Source organism: Cryptotermes secundus, unplaced genomic scaffold, assembly GCF_002891405.2.
Source record: "Cryptotermes secundus unplaced genomic scaffold, Csec_1.0 scaffold280, whole genome shotgun sequence".
Lineage (NCBI taxonomy): Eukaryota > Metazoa > Arthropoda > Insecta > Blattodea > Kalotermitidae > Cryptotermes > Cryptotermes secundus.
The window spans coordinates 1,569,322-1,589,775 of NW_019720566.1; the positions used below are offsets into that span (position 1 = coordinate 1,569,322).

The 20,454-nt window shown below is 43.1% G+C and overlaps 1 protein-coding gene across 3 annotated transcripts in view; it reads right to left on the minus strand.

Annotated features, from left to right (window-relative positions):
* The window catches only part of LOC111868652 (cGMP-dependent protein kinase, isozyme 1), a 167,207-nt gene that overhangs the window by 47,391 nt on the left and 99,362 nt on the right, over positions 1-20,454 (minus strand). For all 3 annotated transcript variants that reach the window (XM_023859523.2, XM_023859533.2, XM_023859515.2), the window contains one exon: positions 13,071-14,551. In XM_023859523.2, coding sequence (XP_023715291.1) covers positions 13,071-14,531 — 1,461 coding nt within the window. In that variant the 5' untranslated portion in view covers positions 14,532-14,551. The remainder of the gene's footprint in view (positions 1-13,070; positions 14,552-20,454) is intronic.

A 20,454-nucleotide genomic window follows, 5' to 3' on the forward strand; every position in this document is an offset into this window, starting at 1 on the left:
AAAATAACTACCTTGGCAACAGATTTTCATCAACATTGCTGAAAATATACATCAATGAACCTGCCACACATTGCCGTCAAGAGGATCAATTTCTGAAGCTCGTCCAAGCGTATCTTCTGGGATCAGAATGCACGAGAACCGCGCATTATTTCTCTTGGCAACTTTTTCCTTTCCCTCTTCATTACCACACAGATTCCTTCCTCCAGCCATGGAACCAGAAGTGAAGGGTGTGCAGATATTCTAAGAGTTACTTAAGATTTTTTTTTCTTGGCACTACAGCCCCAGTGGGCCTAGGCCTACCTCCATGAAACTCTCCGTTCACTTCGGTTTTTCTAGATCTTAGACATACGGTAGGCCTCCTTGGGCGGGTGATCAGCTCGTCGCAAGGCCTCTACCTACACAGACACAGAATAAACGAAAACACACATCCATGCCATAAGTGGACAATCCGAGAGAGCGAAAACAGTTCATGCCTTGGATCGCGCGGCCACTCTGACCGACTGATAATGTTTTATAGTAAGCCATAAATCCCAAGCCACTGTCATGAATTATGCAGAAATACGAAGTAGCTGAAAGCTTTCGTACGTCCTAAATAACGCAATCGCCGGTCACGGTAGCCGAGCGGTCTAAGGCATGCACTGTCTTCGCTCGCTCGGAAGCCGGGATCGTGGGTTCGAACCTCACTCAAGGTATGGATGTTTAGTGTGCGTGTGTTTGTGTACAGTTAGAGGCCTTGCGACGAGCTGATCACCTATCCAAGGAGTTCTACCGTACGTGTAAGATCTAGAAAAACCGAAGTGAACGGAGAAGTTCATGGAGGTAGGCCTAGGCCCACTAGGGCTGTAGTGCCAAAAAAAAAGAAAAGTATGTATTTGGGAAACGCAGCTTCCTGCATATATGTATATAGTCAAATAGGCCAGAGTACAAATAGTGACGAGCAAACATGAAACACACACCCCGCTAAAAACTTAAAAAAAAAAACATTCTTCGATTTGACATATTTGTAAAAAGTTACAAGGATAAATAATTTGTGGCTCAGTTTATTGCGTACAATAGCAAAAGGATTAATGAATGGAGTAGGGTGAGGACAGAAGTGTCCACAACCTAATTTAGCTTATCCTGAAGAAACTAAAAAATACCATGGAGAAATCTCAGGATAGATGATCTCCTGTCAAAGATTTGAACCCTTGACCTCACGAATATGAAGCACGAGGGTTGCCTACTTGGACCATGACGCTGAACTTGTTTCATACTGCCACGATTTTAATGACTGTAAACGGGGTTTGGATTGGTAATCGAATTTATGATCATTCTGTCACTGTTCTTCACACGTTAGGTTTTCTCAGTCTGTTGCTTTGTAGCGGCTTTCAAAACCAGACGTTCCGTTTCCTCTGGGTTTCCGAACTGCCCCGGCCTCAGCTACCAGCTTATCACAGCAATAGCTCATAACAACTGTACCCAGCGGTTATCTAACTAACTGCAGCCCCTAAATTGGCCTGCTTATAACATCTTGGCACGGACGTCATAAGAAAGCCCAGTTCCTCTGTTAGTTCATGGGCCTCTGCCTAGTAACGGCAGTTGTATAGTTGCTCATTTCGCGGACGTTGCCAAGCAACGGGTCTACATGCCCAATATTTTATATTGTAAATACCTCTGGCGATAGTGCGTAAAACTCAGGATTATTGGGTTTTTAGACTTTGCCAATCTTCCGGTATTCTAAAGTAGGCAGTGTTTCGGAAACAGAATCCGTTTCCGTCCTCAAGTTCAAACGTGGGAGGCACATATTACGTTGGTCCCGTTGGGTCCACTCGGCACGGCGGCCACTGACTGGCTTATTGTAGCCTGCCCTGGGTGAGTATGATGATGGAGAATTTGGTGGAATAAAGATTGGCAGGAGAAACCGAAGTATTCGGAGAAAACTCGCTCCAGCGCCACTTTGTCCACCACAAATCTCACTTGACCAGACCCGGAATTGAACTCGGGCCGCCGCAGCGGGAAGCCAGCGACTAACCGCTTGAGCTATCGCGCGGCCTACGTTGATCCCGTTAGACGTAGAAAATCTCAATCACTGGACCAATTTCTTGATGTTGGCTCATTCCAATGGACCCACTAGAATAGGTGCCTCGCACTCTTTCGTCTGAGAACAGAAACACACAATTTCCGAAACGTTGTGTTCTTTAGAATACCGGAAGCTGAATAAAGTAAAAAATAAATCATTACCCCGGAAAGTATTTAAATGCAAGCATAACTTAAATTGTGAGGCTATCAGAAAACACAGTTCAGCAATGCTAGATTCGTTAACGACGATGTCCAAATGTTGTGTTCTCTCTCCTGGTACACTGAGGAATGACATCTTATGATGTGAAAGTCCGTTCTCGGACCAGTATTCAAACCAAGAACCTCCGAAATATGGGACAAGAATGTTACCTATTACTGGACGATGTTCGATAGGACAGCCCGTCCCGGACAGGGATTCAAGCCGAAAATACTAGTATTATCCTTAACATTATACTGCTCAGGTTGCAGTGAAAGCTAGCACAACCCAATTTTAAGTTATCTTAACAATTCCCATAGCAGTAAGAATATTTAAAAACTTGAACTCGTTCGGTAATCAGCAGTGAAAGCGCTGTTTTCTTATCAGTGTAACAACGCAACTCGAAATGAGGGTAAGCTGCCATATTGTTTTAACTCCTTACAGGACAACGATATACATGGATACTATCAGCTTCAGCATTCGAACTCGGAATTTTGTCCTCAAACTTAATTTAACGGTTGTTTTGTTTTCAGAATAAGAGCTGATAATTTCTTCCGCCACTGCCCTGAGCGAACCTGCCCTATGCATACTTCGAACATTCCATGTACCAAATCTCATATCCATTTTCTTTAGCTTAGGTCGTTTATCCAAGGAATCCGTCCAGGTCCGAGGCTTCTTGAGAATTTTCGTAACAAGTTTATTTTTTATGATGAGGCTTTGTTAGCCCCACGCCAACCCCCAAGCTGGAGGACCACCCTTTGTCGGCTGTACGCGACTGCTTATTCAATATATTCACAACTTCCCTCCATACCTGGAGGGCGTCTCCTCCATCCGCAACCTGAGGACGCGCCATGCCGTGGTGACAAGGGACTCGCCTAACATGGATTATCCATATATATACATAATATCAATATTTCAGTCAGTCTGTCTGTCTCGTCCTGTTTCTACGAAAGCATGGGCCGTAAGAAAACAGCGAAGAAAAACATATTCGTTTCGGATGGGCAACAACGGGGAAATTGTTAATTTTGTTCTTACATGCATTCATTTAGCTCCGAAACAATTTCCTTCCAAATAATTTCTACCCTAATAAAAGCGAAGGGATGGTAACGGTTCCAAGTCAGCAAATTGCTGACTCGCCAGCGGAGCCGTTCTTGGTTTCGGGGTCCCGTCGGGACCCATGACAAAATTTATGTTCGTTCTAAGATCGGATATGAGCTTTGAAATGCGGCCACTTTTCTCGATCATGGCTAGACTCGTCCACATTCCAGACTTCTGTTTCAGTAAGTTTCGGCTAGAGATAAACAGCTCAAAGTTGAAAAGTCTGTTATATGACCATAGTAGCCTTGGCAATAAACAAATATTCTGTCCGTCTGAGCGACAAGCTGTCACGCATTGTGAAAGCTTTGAATCACTTTTTAAGAAGACATATTTTTACTGAAAACACCTTCTTAGCATGAAACTCGCCAGGAACTTTCATCTGTTCTACCGTTCTAATGCCAAAATTTCCGCAGCTCTCTAATTTCTCCGTGCAAATTAATTTTATAATTCGTCACCCAATACATATTTTTTCTGGTTTTCTGCAACAAATATATCTATCGACCCATTTATTTTTATTCTGACAGCAACCAGGAGCACATATTGTAACCGACCCTTACCTACCGACGTGAATTTCAGAAATTTATAGTTGTTACTTATTGCCAATTTAAAGGCCTGTCCACATTACTCGTGCTCGTGCGTCAGGAGCTTACTGCTGACGGAAAATCAGGATCTGGAGCTGACGAAGTGGACGCCCAAACTGGTTTGCATACAAAGCCTTCGCATTTCTTCACAACAGATATCAGCTCCAGATCCTGATTTTCCGGCAGCAGTAAGCTTCTGACGCACGAGCACGAGTAATGTGGACGCGCCTTAATACTAAATGTAACTTAAGCCCAGCCTTGCATTAACTGTTCTAAGAATTCACAATGAGCAATATGCAGATAAAAGACTACGAGTACTAGAAGATTCTTTAATAGTCGGTGTCTTGTGTGAATGTCTACCCATCCCACTGCCAGTCTGATAAAAGAAACTTCCAGAATGTTCCCGAATTATGAAACAATAGAAGAAGCTTCGAGAATGATCTGGAAAGAGAAGGTTCTGGTTGTTACGTCATCTCACAGTATTTGAAGGATTTATTCGGGATGGCGAAGACAGACAAATAATGGACAAGTAACAGACAAGTACAGAGCATTAGGAACGTAGCCGATCAGTTGGGCAACCAGTGAGTGACGTACCTCATCCACCGTACTGTAACACAGTGTTGTGAATCTTGAAGTAGTGTACAGTAAACGTCAAAAGTGCAACTGAATTCGCAAGTGACTGCTGCTTGTAACTTTGTAGTGCTGTTAATAAAGAAGTGTGCTATTATATCGAGTTGTGAACCAGAGACTTCTTCACAAAGAAATCCTCTTTCGTCGAAGCAAGGCCCGTTAAGCCCTAAGAGATAACCTCATTGCTCAACCCAGAGCATTATCCTCTTTCTACTCCCAAGCACCTCGACGTGGTTCCCAGACCACGCAACGACGCCCTATCAACTACGAAGGGGCAGATGGACGGCTAACGCGATGGTTACGCGAAGCCCCAATAAAGAACAGCTACAGTATCTCTGGGATTCTATAAAAAACTCCTGTCTTACTCCACTCGCCATTCTTTCAAAACCTGCCCTGATGTATTTCCTTTCCATCTAAACTGAAAAAAAAGGTTGGCCGCATGTGCAGCATAAGCCTACTACTTTAATTTTTATGCCAAAATAAATTATTGCTAAAATAATAATATTAAAACATGTTATAATAACTGATATGATATTACATGCACGATCAAACATCGTCACATAAAACGCGAAAATAATTTCATGTTTCATTAGCTCCATTTTCACCTACAAATTTTTCCTGGGGACATTACAGCAGCACCTGCCTTGAAAGAACAGGACAAATCCATACTTGGCACTCTTACTTTAAATGTGTATGCGCGTGGAACTAGGCAATTATATAAGAATTGAATTAACCGATATCAGCGAGCGAGGCGAGTGAGAGTGAGATGCAGCAGAGTCACTCTCTAGTAGAGGAGGAGTGACCAGGAATAGTCAGACCTCTCCCCTCGTCAAGGGGAAGGTCCAATTTCAAAACACGTAAATTATGGAAAGAACAAAAATATTGTTATGGGTTCCGATGAGGACCGAGACCAAGATCGACTGCGCTGGCGAGGACCAGGAGCAATTTACTAGACTAGACTAGCCTAGACTGTCTCCTGAGTTGAATCCTCACACGAATTCCCATAAATATTAAGGCAATTCCCTCAGCTCTTTCTTAGGATTGATAGTCTAAAAATTGTTATATGAGGGTTAAATGTAAACACGGTACGTGCATACTGTACCGATTTCCTAGAGAAAAAGAATTAAAAAGTTTAAGAGCCCACTGATTTGTGTTATGAAGGTTCAACTAAGATATTTTAATACTGAAGGATTTTAAAAAACAAATACTCCTTCTTTCGTAATGGATAATTAACGTTCGCAGCTCCAGAAGGCGGCCTAATCGAACCTCTACGAGTGAGCAGATCACTGTGCGTCGATGCCGAGTGGAACCCTTTCCTCCTTCCTTTTCGTTACTATTCCTTTCCCCCCTTTGGAGTCAACACTCCTATTATTTAATATTGTTAGTTCAGAATTACGATAGACATATGTACATTATAAAAAACGCAAACATCTATGTTTACTAGTATATATATCTACTTTCCATATACTTTTTTTTAATTCGCTTAGTCGGGGGTAGAGTCCAAGTGGGTCCACTCGGCACGGCGGCCACTGATTGGCCTATTGTAGCCTGTCCCGGGTGATTATGATGACGGAGAATTTGGTGGAATGAAGATTGGCAGGGGAAACCGAAGTACTTGGAGAAAACCAGCCCTAGCGCCACTTTGTCCATCACAAATCCCCTCTTGACCAGACCCGGGATCGAACCCGGGCCGGCGCGGTGGAAAGCCAGCGACTAACCGTTTGAGCTATGGATATACTTACTTACTCATGGAAGTGAGCCGTTCTTGAGGAGCCGCCAATTGTGCAGCTACTCAAGAAAATCCCAGCATTTTATGGAATCCGAAGGTTCATTACCGTGTTCAAAATAGCCCTCACTTTCCATATTATTATTATTATTATTTATATGGACCATACGTGTATATTAACTTAATTCAACTTGTCTATAATTTTTGCTTTAAATAAATGAACAAGCAACTTTGGAAAATATGACTTGAAAGATAGTGATGATGGTATATTAATACAATTATTGACTTTTGGGGCGTTATCCATCTTCCTGTTTTTATTTAAAGAACCATTTCGGACACCAGACCCAGTTCGGCCCAATCAACAGAGATGGTCTCGATCTCCGGACCAATATAGGGACTAGCCCTGTCGATATGGCCTAAGTGAGTAGCTTTCTGCCTGAAGGCAGAAGCAGAGTCAATCCCCGAAACGGTATCTTCTGACCTAGATAGGGGTAGTTCTATCGATAGGGCCCAACTGAGTAGGTTTTTCACCTGAGAATAGAGGCAGAGTCCAATCCCAAAACGTCGTTTTAAATAAAAACACGACGGTAAATAATGTCCGAAAAGTCATTAATTGCTAGTAGCTTTAGATTAACGAAGGGGAAGCAGAGAGAATAAGATGAACGTTACAATGTACGTGTAGGACGACTGCACCTGTGTATGTCCACCGCACATCAGTGTCTTTAAAACATGACGGAAATCGGACCCTCCTTATTACGTTTCGCCAGACAGCCAAAGCCGTTAGCAAAAGGAAGTTACGGATTTGTAACATGTCATAAAATCATTTATTGCTGTATATATCTTGCGCGGGGCATCTCAGAATCCCATCTCGGTTTACGGCAGTGACAGGGCCTGGAAGTCAGTAACGTTACTGTATTCGACTGGCGACTTGTTCCCACAGGGCTTAACATGTATTGGCTGTTCGAGATTGATTTATTTATGGATTGAAGAAAGCAGTCTTCTGGGATTTGGCACCGTGTATATGTAGTGTTAACCGAAGTTTCGGAGGAACGTATCACCTCCATCTTCAGAGTAGAAGAAAAAATATAAGAAATCTGCAAAGCGAAGAGACCGTGAGAACCGGTAAAAGCAGTCTGCTTCATAGTCACCGCCGTGAAAGCCTCAAATCTTATTTATGGATTATTTACGAAAATATCAGCAGTTCGGACTATAGATCTATAATCATCCTTATTATTAAATACACGTCAATAATGCAACAATATAAAAGACATCAAGAATATGTCACTCATTAAAAATGTATTTTAATACTTTATGATGCTACATTTTTAGCGAGTGACATATTCTTGATGGCTTTTATTTTGTTGCATTATTGACGTGTACTTTAATAATAAGGATAATGCCTAATGACAGGATTAGTGAATAACAATTTGGAAAGGATGTGGAAAGAAGCTGCCATGAACGTGGAGCAGAAGTATTACTTTCGATATCATAAAATCTAAACACTAATTATGGTGGGTGTAAAATTACGTAAAATTTGTTTTTTGCTTTAGACTGCAGACAGTGGCATATCTAACGCCTTTAATCTCGGAGAAAAAATCATCGAAGTCCAGAAATAAAGGTATATAAATATGCCTCATGGGAGGGCACAATTTAAGACAGATAATTCAAATAACAGAATATGGATCCGAGAAAAACACATTCTGAAGATGTTGACAGGAAATAATTGGATCTATTTTTCGAGATTTGATGTCTTCACGGAGGTGAATGGAATGCGATACCGTAGTCTCATACGTAATTACCGAAGTTTCGGAGAAACTTGCACAATCTTCTGTCTTTGTCTCCTACGTACAATCGTAATGATTGAAGTATCCACAACAATAGAGCAAATTCTTGAAAAGACGGAGTATTCAACTACGGGTTCAGGGAAGAAACTATATTATGGATCTAAAGAAACTGGACCACGAAGTACGTCAGGTCTCAAACGAGTTTCTGCAAAGTTTCGAAAAGGCAGAGAGACCTAAGTCATCCTGCAATAGAGTCATACTCGATATCATATTGATCATATTAAACAGACAGTACTGACCAAGTCTTCGGTGGGGCGTGAACGAAAATAGTGGTCTTCTTGTCAGGTGAAATGACGGGTTGTAGACCAGTTCTATGTTCAGACGGTATCGGAAGACAAACTGCCGGTAGTAAAGATAATTTCCAACCACGTGGCATATAAGTGAACTAGAATAATTGTGAAATACGGGTATATAGGTCAAACTAGCAAAAGTTTTGCAACAATGATAAGGAACCCAATTATCCACTTGAGAATCCAATTTTGATAACTATATAATCTTTTGGGGGGGCACGCGGTTTCGTAGTTGGTTGAGGCACTATGCTACAAGCCGGAAGGTCGTGGGATCGAATCCCGATGAGGTGGATTTTTCAATTTACCTAATCCTTCCAGCCGCACTATGGCCCTGGGGTCGACTCAGCCTCTAACAGATATGAGTACTAGGAATATTTCTGGGGGTTAAAGGAGGCAGGCGCGTAAGGCTGACAACCTCACAGACATCTATGAGCCGATTGACTAGATAATGGGAACCTCATCATCTCACAACCCTATGGGCCTTCACGACATGTTACGGGGATAGCTTTACTTACTATACTTACATATAATCTTTATATTAAAAGTACTGATTGTTGGCGCGGAGTATTTAGGGTTACGAAGGACAGATCGTGCTGCTTTTAATAGGAATAGGAAAGTGGGGCTGTACTATTACACAGATTACACAGATTACCATTACACAGTAGGCCTATCAGGCCGTGAGGCCTGATATGCATGACATGCATTAACATTTCCCAGAAATCGTGAGAGCTCATTAGCCTGGGACAGACTTGAGATTTCAACAGTTGGATGGTTATTTTGTTCCAGGACGGACTAAGCTAAAATATACTGAGGAATTGAATAAAAAAAAAGTAAATCAATGTTAATTGTTAGTAGTGTAAAAATGAATGTTAAAATAAAAGAATGTGATTAGTGCACTAGAAAAACAACTAATTCAGTACTCTCATGTTAGGGAAACGATAAAGGCAATTCTTAGCAGTGAATGAATATGATACCGAAACCAAACATGGCTTTAAGTGTATAATGGAAAAGTTAAGTTGTCCCTGTATCATGCCGTGAAGGCCCATAGGGCTGTGAGAGGTTGAGGCTCCCACATCTTCTAGAAAATCGGCTCACAGATGGCGGTGAGGTTGTCAGCCTTACGCGCCGGCAGCCTTTTACCCCCCCCCACCCCGGAAGATTCCTGATAGTCATTTATGTTAGAGGCTGGGTTGACCCCAGGGCCATAGTGCCACATCATCGGGATTCGATCCCGCGACCTTTCGGCTTGTAGCATAGTGCCTCAACCAACTACGCTACCGCGTACCCCGGGTTTAAGGGTATCTGAACGAACTAAACTTTGAAACTTAAGAATTGCAGATTTATTACGAGTACATATATAATATGTAGTACTAATTTTTTACTTCCACATATGTAATTTTATTTAAGACGCGTATTGTGAGTAATGAAAGAGCAGCTCACTTTCAGGTAGCCAAAGGAAAAGCTGGAATCACGGAGGCAGAATAGTCGTATATCCAAGTTACGTAAGTTTTTAGAACTCTCATAATTTTTAATGTGGTTCTATTTTATGTGATACAGCTCATGATGAAAGCCAAAGGCACATGTTGTAGCTTTCACTGATGACAAAATATTCAGACATTTGAAAATTCACGACTATAACAACTGGTTACATGCCTGTGTTCCCTTTTGGCCGGTAGTGAGGAGTGGCAGATCCGTGCATCTTGAGGGACTTTCTTTCCCTTGTGCGTTATGACAGAGGAAAACCGTATTATGCACTTATCACAGAAATAGGCATCACTTGTCAAATTTACAACATTTCTATATACACTCTGCTCCTGTTCGAATTCTAGCAGTTTTCCGAATGTCTTGAGCTGTGACATAGCTCAGGTGGTTAGTCGCCGACTTTCCACCACGGCGACCCGGGTTCGAGCCCAGATCAGGTCATTTGAATTTTTGGTGGAAAAAAGTGGCACTGAGGCAGGTTTTCTCAGAGTATTTCGGTTTCCCCTGCCAATTCTCATTCCTCCGATTGCTCCACATCGATCATCTATAATCTGGGGCACTACCATAGACCAATTACTGGCAGACGTACCAATTGGAGTCAGTCCCACCCCACCCCAAGAAACTTAAAAAAAAAAACAACCGAATGTCTTCGCCAATCACAGTGGCCGCGGTCTAAGGTCTTCGACCGCTCGAACACTGGGATCGTGGCTTCGAATCCCACTCGAGGCACGGATGTCTGCTTGCGTTTATTCTGTTTTTGTTCTATGTGTAGGTAGCGGCCTTACGACGGGCTGATCCCCCGTCCAAGGAGTCATACCGACTGTATATAGACAAGGAAACTGAAAAAGCGGCTAAGGGCCACAAGATCTGCAAGACATACGAGACAGCCAATGTTTTCACCAGTTTCACCAGTGGTACGTTAGACGCGGGGCATTAAGGGACGTCTACTTTCACCTGATCCGATAACAAAGATAATTAGAGACAACAAAATTAAAATTTCAGGCAATGAACTGTAGTGATTCACCATTCATTTCCAACACAACATATTTTGTGCTGTCACCCAGTCGTTACACTCCAATGCGTAAAAGCAATTTAAAAACGAGATTCTTGAAAATATTTATGCATAATATTACGAGCTCACATTCAACGACTCCAGTATTACCTGCACCTCAACAGTTCACACGAATGCTACGTGGGCTTTACTGATCAAAAATGACAAATTTTCCAATGACAAGATGTTCGTACCAAGGTTTAAGAAAATTAATACTGATATCTGAGAGTTCAGTCACAGGATGGAAGGCCATTTGGAGGGAACACTAAACTGTATCACGTCACCATACAATTTCTGGCGGATGAAGTGGCACTGGGGCGGGTTCTCTCAGAGTGCTTTGGTTCCCTTGTCAATTCTCACCCCACCAGTTGCTTACCTGATCATCCTACCATCCGACACTACAATGTCTCGATACTGACAGCATCGTTAAATAACCAACTACGAAAAAAGTCACCATACACATTTCACAGGCCACGTTATGATAAAGCGAGAAATTTCCTCAACATAAACGCTTAGTTAGTTAGTTAGTTAGTTATTTGAGAGGGTGGGTTTCCCCATGCACTGAGACCTGTATTGGTCCATTGTGCTTCCCTCTATGATTTCTACCAGTCTCTATATCCTATCGGTATTGGTGCTTACCATCAGTCCCGCCCAGCCAGCGAGACCGGCTCTACTAGCTGAGAGGTATCTATAATGCTTCCCCCATCTACCAGAGGTATTAGAGACTGCTGTTGGGCGGGAAACGTCCGTAATTTGGCTCAGTGACCTCATTTGGAGATATGAGGTTCTTTTACATGCCGTAAAGCTACGACACGGGACCCACGGCTTAAAGTCCCTCCCGGAGGACTTGTTCCCTGAATTTTTCCGCCCTTAAAATTTCTACGACCTCCGCCGGGTATTTTAACCCGCGTACTACTAGTCATGATGTGGGAACGTTACCTCTAGACTACGGAGGCCGTTTAACATAAACGCTTATCCAGGTCAAAGATAAGTTTAAACAGGTAAAGGTAAAGGTAAACCTATCCCAGTAACAGGCAGTGAAGGCCCATAGGGTTGTGAGACGTCGAGGCTCCTACATTTTCTCTAGACAATCGGCTTACAGATGGCGGTAAGTTTGTCAGCCTCATTCGCCGGCCGCGCTTTACCCTCCAGGAAGATTTCTGGTACTCGTTTCTGTTAGAAGCTGAGTAGACTCCAGGGCGCCAGGGGGGCGTGCCCGCCAAGTTTAAACAGGACACAGTAATATTATGCTTGTAGAGACGGGACACGAAAATGGTTCCCAACTGAGCGGTAGATAATATTATCCGAACTTAATCTGTTATTCTCTTTGTGAATGCAACTTCCATTTATTACCGTCCCTCTAAAAAAATGGTTTGACTGCCACTTGCAAACACCGCTAATATTTTCATAGATAACTTGCTTATGCATCAACATGACCAAAGCAATGTCATATTTCGTATTTCTTTGTGAAAACATTACAATGACCGAAAAGTTGTAGTTCTCGTGAATTCAATGTTATTTCAGTATTTGAACTATAATGTTTATATGACAGCAAAATATTATCCAAGCAGCTGAATGACGTGAACAAGTTATGGAGACAGTGCATATATCCTCTTCCTGAAAGTCAGAACATACAAAACAGACGGCGGATGGACGGAGTGATTGTAATAGGCCCTCCACAGGGATTTGAACACATCTACAAGAATTACGTGTTTCCGCTTCCTAAGAAGGAAACAGTTTTGAATTTGCAACGTTAATCAGCCAGAGATTATCACAAAAATAGACACATTTCCTAAGCATACGTAGGAGGCAAAAAAAATGTAAAGAACAAACGTGATTTTATTGTCGATATTGGAGCTGTGGTCCCTGCAGCTTAACACAACATTCTGTATTATGCTGAATACGCTCTGATGATGTTAACAACAGTAAAGCATGCATACGCATTGACACAGTTCATACTACGTGAATTTAAACCACCTCCGAAAGACACTCGCATCTAAGTTATGTTTTGGATTGTGAATCTTACAAACGGATGAAACATAATTATCGAACCAGGCAGCAATGTTCAGAACCAGCGCTGCAGGCTGCAACAGCAGATGCTGTGTAGCACTTACCTTGAGTTTGTGCACTTCCCGCTGCAGCCGCATAACTTCCTGTTCTCTCATTCTGAGTTTCCTCCTGAGTTCCAGTACTTCTGTTTCCAGAGAGTCCGACTTCGCCTCCCAGTCCTTGGCTTCCCTTCTGAGCTGCGGAACCAAGCCCTTGAGATAACCGTAGTCCTCGGGATGCGAGATCCTGAAGACAGGGGAGGCTCCAGTGGGAGAGGCCCTCTGGGTCTGTCCATTTTCTGCAGCCTGCAAATTGCCCGCTGTAACTGCTGTATTAGAGGACGTCGCTGTACAGGGCCCTACCGATACACCGTTGCCCATTAGAAACCTCTGCTGCTGCTTATGGTATTCCCTGAAAAGGGCTTCTTCGTCCTCTACCAGAGGACCCTGAAACTGGTAGTCTATGGCATTGGGGTGGTAGCGATAGTAGGACGGGAGATGTTCACGTTCTATTAGAATCTCGTTGAGGCTGACGGGTTCATGGTGGTTTGCACCGCACTGGGCATACAGACTGCCACACGAATGACTGCTCGACGCTGCTACTGCGGCGAGTTGAGGCGTCGAATGTGGGGGGGATGTCTGTGGTGGGGAAGAACATCGCGCTTGTTGGAGGAGGGCAGACACTTCACGGACGCTTTCCGGGTAGAAGGATTCGCAAACTGCTGTGCAGGTCACTGGTGTAGTGTAGTATACATCTGACATTACGTTCAACTCCGGTGTTTTGCCTTCCGCGAAGTCTTGAAGAACTGACACCTTCGCTACATTGTTATGGAAATCCACAGTTACGACCTGTGACTCTTCCTGACCTTCTTCGTTTAAATTCCTATCAGCTGTATTAATTTTTGCAGTTTTCTCCTCCGCAGTTACAGGAAGGATATTGTGTTTAATGTTGTCCTCTTGGCCATATTGGATAGACTCATTTCTTAAATTGATTATTGTCTCTTCCTTGCGTTCAGTTTCAGATGCAATGTTAAAGAAACCCTCCGCTGATGTCTCTGATATCGACTGGTCTTCAATTACATTCGTAGCATCTGTACTCGTCTCCAGACCAGTCACTTTCGTAGTTGCTGGAAGCGTTTGATGTTTAATATTGTCATGTTGGTAATATTCGTTTGCCATCTCTCCGTCTTCCTTGTATCCCGACTGATCAACATTTGTATCAATGTTGTGACAGCTTGAAAAGCTCGGACTTTGTCCAATAGGGTCAACCACATGTTTACATAAAAGAACGCTACCATCAGAATCAGCTGCTGGATATGAAACACAGCTATTACAAACAGGTATCTGACTGATTTGGTCTGTGGTAACGGTGGCATCACAAGAACCAGTTAAAAGGTTTGCATCAGTCAAGTGGTTGCTTGCAATGGCAGAATCGACCAACATCGGTACGCTGGCAACGGTGTGGCCGAACTGTTTGGAAAGACATGTCTGCGTCCCTTGTTGAATGGCCTTTATTTCATCTCCCATCTTCTTTCCGTTCTTGCCACCTGCAACGATAAAATGGGGTTCTTATTGACTACCAGTCATTACTTACTTACTTATAGAGCTGAGCCCTTCTTGAGGAGAAGCGAAACCTGCAGCTACTCAAGGATTTCCCAGAATTTTATGGAACCCGAAGGTTCAGTACCCTGTTCACAAGAGCCCTCCACTGGTCCCTATCCTGAGCCAGATTTATCCAATCCATCCCATCCCATTCTATTTCTCTAAGATCCATTTTAATAATGTCCATCCACATACGCCTTGGTCTTCCCAGTGGTCTCCTTCCTTCTGGCTTTCCCACCAATATCCTATTTGCATTCCTCTTCTCCCCATTCGTATTACATGCCCTGCCCACCTCATCCTCCTCGACTTGATCATTCTAATTATACTTGGAGAAGTGTACAAGTTATGAAGCTCCTCATTATGCAGTTTTCTACCGATCATTAGATTTAAAATTTAAATTCGATAATAAGCGGGGAAGGGGGTTTGAAAATTCGACCATGGAAATATATTTTGGGGGGGGGGGGGTGTTGGCAACAATCCTACTTTGTATTCGGGATATATCGGCTTCGAATCTTGGCCCCAAACCATCTATTTTGTTTTCTTGGCTAGGCAAATGATCAGATACCGTGTTAAAGTAGGCCTGGATCGTTTCCTCCTACGTCTTTCGGTACTTCCAAAGGGCACGTTGTCATTAAAACCTTTGTGACTAATGCAGTTGATAACGAAACACATTTTACCGCCTGTACACCGAGGCATTCCTATCACGTACTATGCCATATAATAAGTGAGCAGGTTGGTGTAACGATAACATTCTAGATTTGTATTCGTCAGGTGTTCGGTTCGAATCTTGGCAAGGGAACCAGCAATCCAGACTGAGGATTTTCGTGATTTTCTTGAGTGCCTAGATACAAAAAATGCCGGAATAGTATCTATAGACCATCACGCGTCATTCCAAATCCCTTCCAATTCAAGAATTATTCTACTACATCACTCTATGTAGATTGGATACTGTCAGCGTCGTAAATACAAAAAAAAAACAACTAAAGTTGTCCCTGTGCTTAACTAATTAAGCACTACACAATGAAGGTGTATGGGGGAGTGGATGTATAGACCCACGTTTTCTTGAACTCGGCACAAGTTGTAGGTGAGTGATCAGGTTTACGCCTCGGCCGCTTTACCCCCAGAGAAAGAGCTCCCAGTACGGATAGGATAGGAGGTTGCGTGGACCCCAGAATTTGTCTGGACGATGTGGAGAAGAGAAAATTCTTGCACCTACCGAGACTCGAACTCCGACCCTTCGGTTGTCCAGCCCGTAGCCAATTGCTATACCGACTACGCTTTTCTAATTACCATCAAACACGACATCTACATTACAAAATTCATTACACAAGCGGTATGATTCGGTGTGACATCAAAATCAGGCTACAAGTTCTCAGTTGCTACTAATGCACATGTTTTCTAAATATACTGGGTAGGTAGCGCTCAATTAACTTGCCTAACATTTCTGGAAATGTTCTTAAACAGTTGTACACCTATGTTAATTCTGAACACGATAACATATAAAACTACGTATAATAAAAGATAAATATTGAAATGAAAGGGTGTATATATATATATGTGTATAAAGAATGTCGTCTTCTAGGATAAGGCGCCGTGTAGATATTGTATAAACCGATGTTTCGGAGTAACGTTGGTTTATATAATATCTACACGGCGCCACATCCCAGAAGACGGCTTCCTTCATAGTCACCGCCGTGAAAACATCAAATCTTACATATTTCAGTATAACATAATAAGATTCAAAATGTTTGTCGTTATGAAATATTTTCATTTTAGAATGACTGCAGTTTACTGGTAGAATTAACTGTTTATTTAATACTAATTAGATTAACAAAGACGTAAAATGAAGTTTTTAGTAGCAGAAGATTTCAGTTCACTTCTCACATGTCTATATGGATATCCTATGTTTAGGTAATGTGATGTAATATTAAATGTCTCTTTTCCTCTTCCTCATGCACGATATTATATGTAACTAAACATATACGAGTATGTTGGTGGCATGTGTATCTGTGAAGTCTTCTCAATATACGGGCTAACACTGTAAGCAGAGCAAAAAGGCCATCCAGAACAGGCTAGCAAACTGAGGAAATAGAGTTTTGAGAGAGGTTTATTGAACCTATATACGAGGGTAAGTTAGAAATTATCCACACTTCCACCATAACACATCTTTAGGTTTGTCACACTGCCTCCTACGCATGTATTGTTAGAGTTGGTACTACTGTGGTCACGTGATCGAAGTTTTACCTTGATCGCATCATTTTCCTTGATGCTGTGACAGTGTAAACATGGCCGCTCTGCTAGCAGTGTGCACCAATGATTAACAAAGAATAGTGATCCGATTTCTCTGATTGGAAGGTGTGTCAGGGCCTGAAATTCATATGTGGGTTCATCACTATGAGCCAGAATCCAAAAGCCAGAGTATGGCGTGGAAACACCCGGGATCGCAAACGAAGATGAAATTCAAGACTCAATCTTTCGTGGAAAAGGTGATGCTAACCGTTTTTGGGACTCAAAAAGGCCTATACTGGAGGACTACCTGGAAAAAGGGTGTACGATCAACAGTGCAAGATACAGTGATTTGCTAGCCAACAATCTGAAGCCAGCAATTTACACCAAACACCGAGGCCTATTGTTGAAGAAAGTGTGGTTGTTGCATGACAATGAACACTCACACAAGGACGGCCAGACCGTTGAAACCATTAACCATTTGTGTTTCGAGGTGCTGGAACACCCTGCCCAGATCTCGCCCTTTCCGACTGTCATCTCTTTGGACCGCTCAAAGATGTTTTACGAGGTTTTTGATTTTCTACAGATAGAGAAGTGGGGGAAGCGGTGCATAAATGGTTGCGCGACCAACCGAAAAACTTCTTCGTGGAGGGAATACGCAAGGTTTTGGACCGCTGGACCAAGTCCATCGAAAAGGGAGGAGACTATGTAGAAACATGAAGTACTTGTTCAACCCATACTTTTGTATACATTCACTGGAAAAACAAGAGTGCGGATAATTTTTGACTTCCCTACTTATAATTACATATTGTGACATGACGCCTGAACGCCTGAAATGTGAAGTCAGAGCACTGCAGAGAATCCTATTGCTAGACAACGATCTGGTAAACACCTTTCCGCTTAAGCGCGCGACAATAGGGCATCCATTGCTAGGCAATGGATGTGTTTTCTGGATGGTACGTCCAAAGGATTATAAAGGACAACGATGGTCGTTTGCAGTCAGTCGAGTTTCGAGCGCCGGCCGGCCAGGATATATGACCTTGGAAGCAGAGGAGTTGAATCGAGGAACTGAGGCATCAGAATTATTGAATGTGGATTAGATGAGTCTTGAAGGTCACTCTGTGAAGAGAAGACTTAACGTGCGCTCTAGTACAGTGATGTCTGGAGTGAGACTGTTATAGTTCCTGTGTTGAAATCCGTTGCCAGGAAACGAATAGTGAAAACACCGTAAAAGAATAGCCATTGTTAAGAGCTGTTACGAAGACTAGTGACAGCAGACTTAGAAGAGCTAATGTGGAGCGATTTGTTGTGTGAAAACAAGTAAGAGTTTTATTCTGGTTTGTAACTTCTAGTAATAAGCGGTTAACAAATTCAATTCAATTGGTTCGCGCTGCTATCAAGAACATCACACATCTTCGGAACTTGATGGGGAGGAACTGACTGGCTTCGCGTCACGGAAGACGCCGAGGAGACTAAATAGCAGTCTGTCAGATTCTCGATACAATCGAGTTCTTGAAGTTCTTCATGAATGTTACATTGCCATTCAGACTCAAATGTTAAATTCCTTGCAGTTCCGTATGGAAGAAAGGATGCCTAGGACTACCTGCAAGCGTTCGTATCCACTCCGGCGTAGGATAACTCGAAGGACGTTTCTGTTCCTGTTACTGTAGGTCGTAGGAAGAGGGCCACCTCCTCGGCCCCATAAGACTATGAGAATGAAGAAGTTTCCGGAGCCGAAGCCTTTGCATACATCCAGCTGCCCTCTGAAAAGCGAATGAAGAATTTTTCCGCCACCCTCCAGTCATTCATTTTGGAAGCGACAAACCTGATGCAGCGGCATCCGACAGCTCCAAGAAATGATACAGGCCACTCCTAACAATTGCAACTTCTTCTGTTCACCTATTTCTTTGCAGACACACATCAAACCCCTCTTAAGCGGACACTTTTCACTGCGTAGAGTGGGAGCCATAATACGCGTCATTACCCTCAGTAATTTATTGTGATTACGAGTGACTGTACAAGGAGTGATCAATAAATTCAATTATCAATCCAAACCCCGTCTAATAAGTCACCCATACAAGCGACGATATTTAAATACTGTAATGAAAAACATTCCCCTGTAAATGAAATTCTGTTACCATTTACCTTCTTTGGTATGAGCTGCAGTTTATAGACGCCACACGCTCTGATGAGATGTATCACTCATGCGCTAAACATTTTCCCATATATGGATTTCAGTTTCACTTTAAGGTCGTCGGTGTGGTATATTTGTTTCTTGGGAAGCCATGCTTTTGTCCATTTTACTGACAGTCACTCACTGGTCAAGTGGGATTTGTGGTGGACAAAGTGGGGCTGGGGCACGTTTTCTCCGAGTACTTCGGTTTCCCCTGTCAATCTTCATTCCACCAATTGCTGCAAAATCATCCTCACCTATCATCTGGGGCTGGTACAATAGGCCAGAAGTGGCCGCAGTACAAGGGACTTAATCCCACCCCACTAGCAATGAAAGGAGTACAGTCACTCACTGACGAAAACATATGAGTGGGTGTATTAATCAACTGTTATGCCGTGTGTTGCCGAGTGAAGCCCTCATTGCTTAGGCTATTGGTTATGGTGCTCATTAAGAAGTTGTAACTGTGCTTAACTAATTAAGCACTACGCCATGAAGGTGTATAAGGGGAGTGTATGTATAGATCCACAGTTTCACAACCCCAGCCGTTTCATCCCCGGTAATGGGCCCCCGGTATCCACTGGGTAGGAGACTTGGTGGGCCCCAGAGCCGGTCTGGACGACGTGGAGAAGAGAAAATTCTTGACGCTACCGGGACTCGAACTCCGACCCTTCAGTCTTCCAGCCCGTAGCTGGTCGCTATACCGACCGAGCTATCCCGGTTCTCTTTATGATAATGATAAAGAAAATAATTATATTCTGGGAGAAGAACAAATAGTTCCCCTACTCTGATATCTAGTCACCGTGTCTAAGCACCAGGCAACGTCCTTGGTACTAAACTGGGGTCAGTGGGCAGATTCAAGCGGCCACTCTAATCCCAGGAAAAGGGCGCCCAGTACCAATTATATAGGGAAGCTGGATGGGTCCTAGAGTGGCAAAGAGAAAAGCACTAGATTCGGGAACAGTGCCACGTTCAGGAAGAAAGCCGTTTTCTGGGATGTGGCGCCGTGTATATATTGCATTAACCGACGTTTCGGAGAAACGTATCGCCTCCATCTTCAGGGTAGAAGAAAAACAAAATCCGCGAGCGAGGAATCAGCGTGAGCAGGTGCTGACAGACTAATGTCGAGTCGAATAAAGCCAGGGGTCTGTGGAGATGGACCGGCAGGTACAGTACCACGTACGTCCACTCTGCAGCTAACCGCTTTACTTCACAACCTCTGATATGAGTCCTAATTTTTTTTAATGCTACTGGGGTGAGACCAAGTCCCTTGTACTGCGGCCACTTCTGGCCTATTGTACCAGCCCCAGATGATAGGCGAGGGTGATTGTGGAGCAATTGGTGGAATAACGATTGGCAGGGGAAACCGAAGTACTCTGAGAAAACCTGCCCCAGCGCCACTTTGTCCGCCACAAATCCCACTTGACCAGATCCGGGATCGAACCCGGGCCT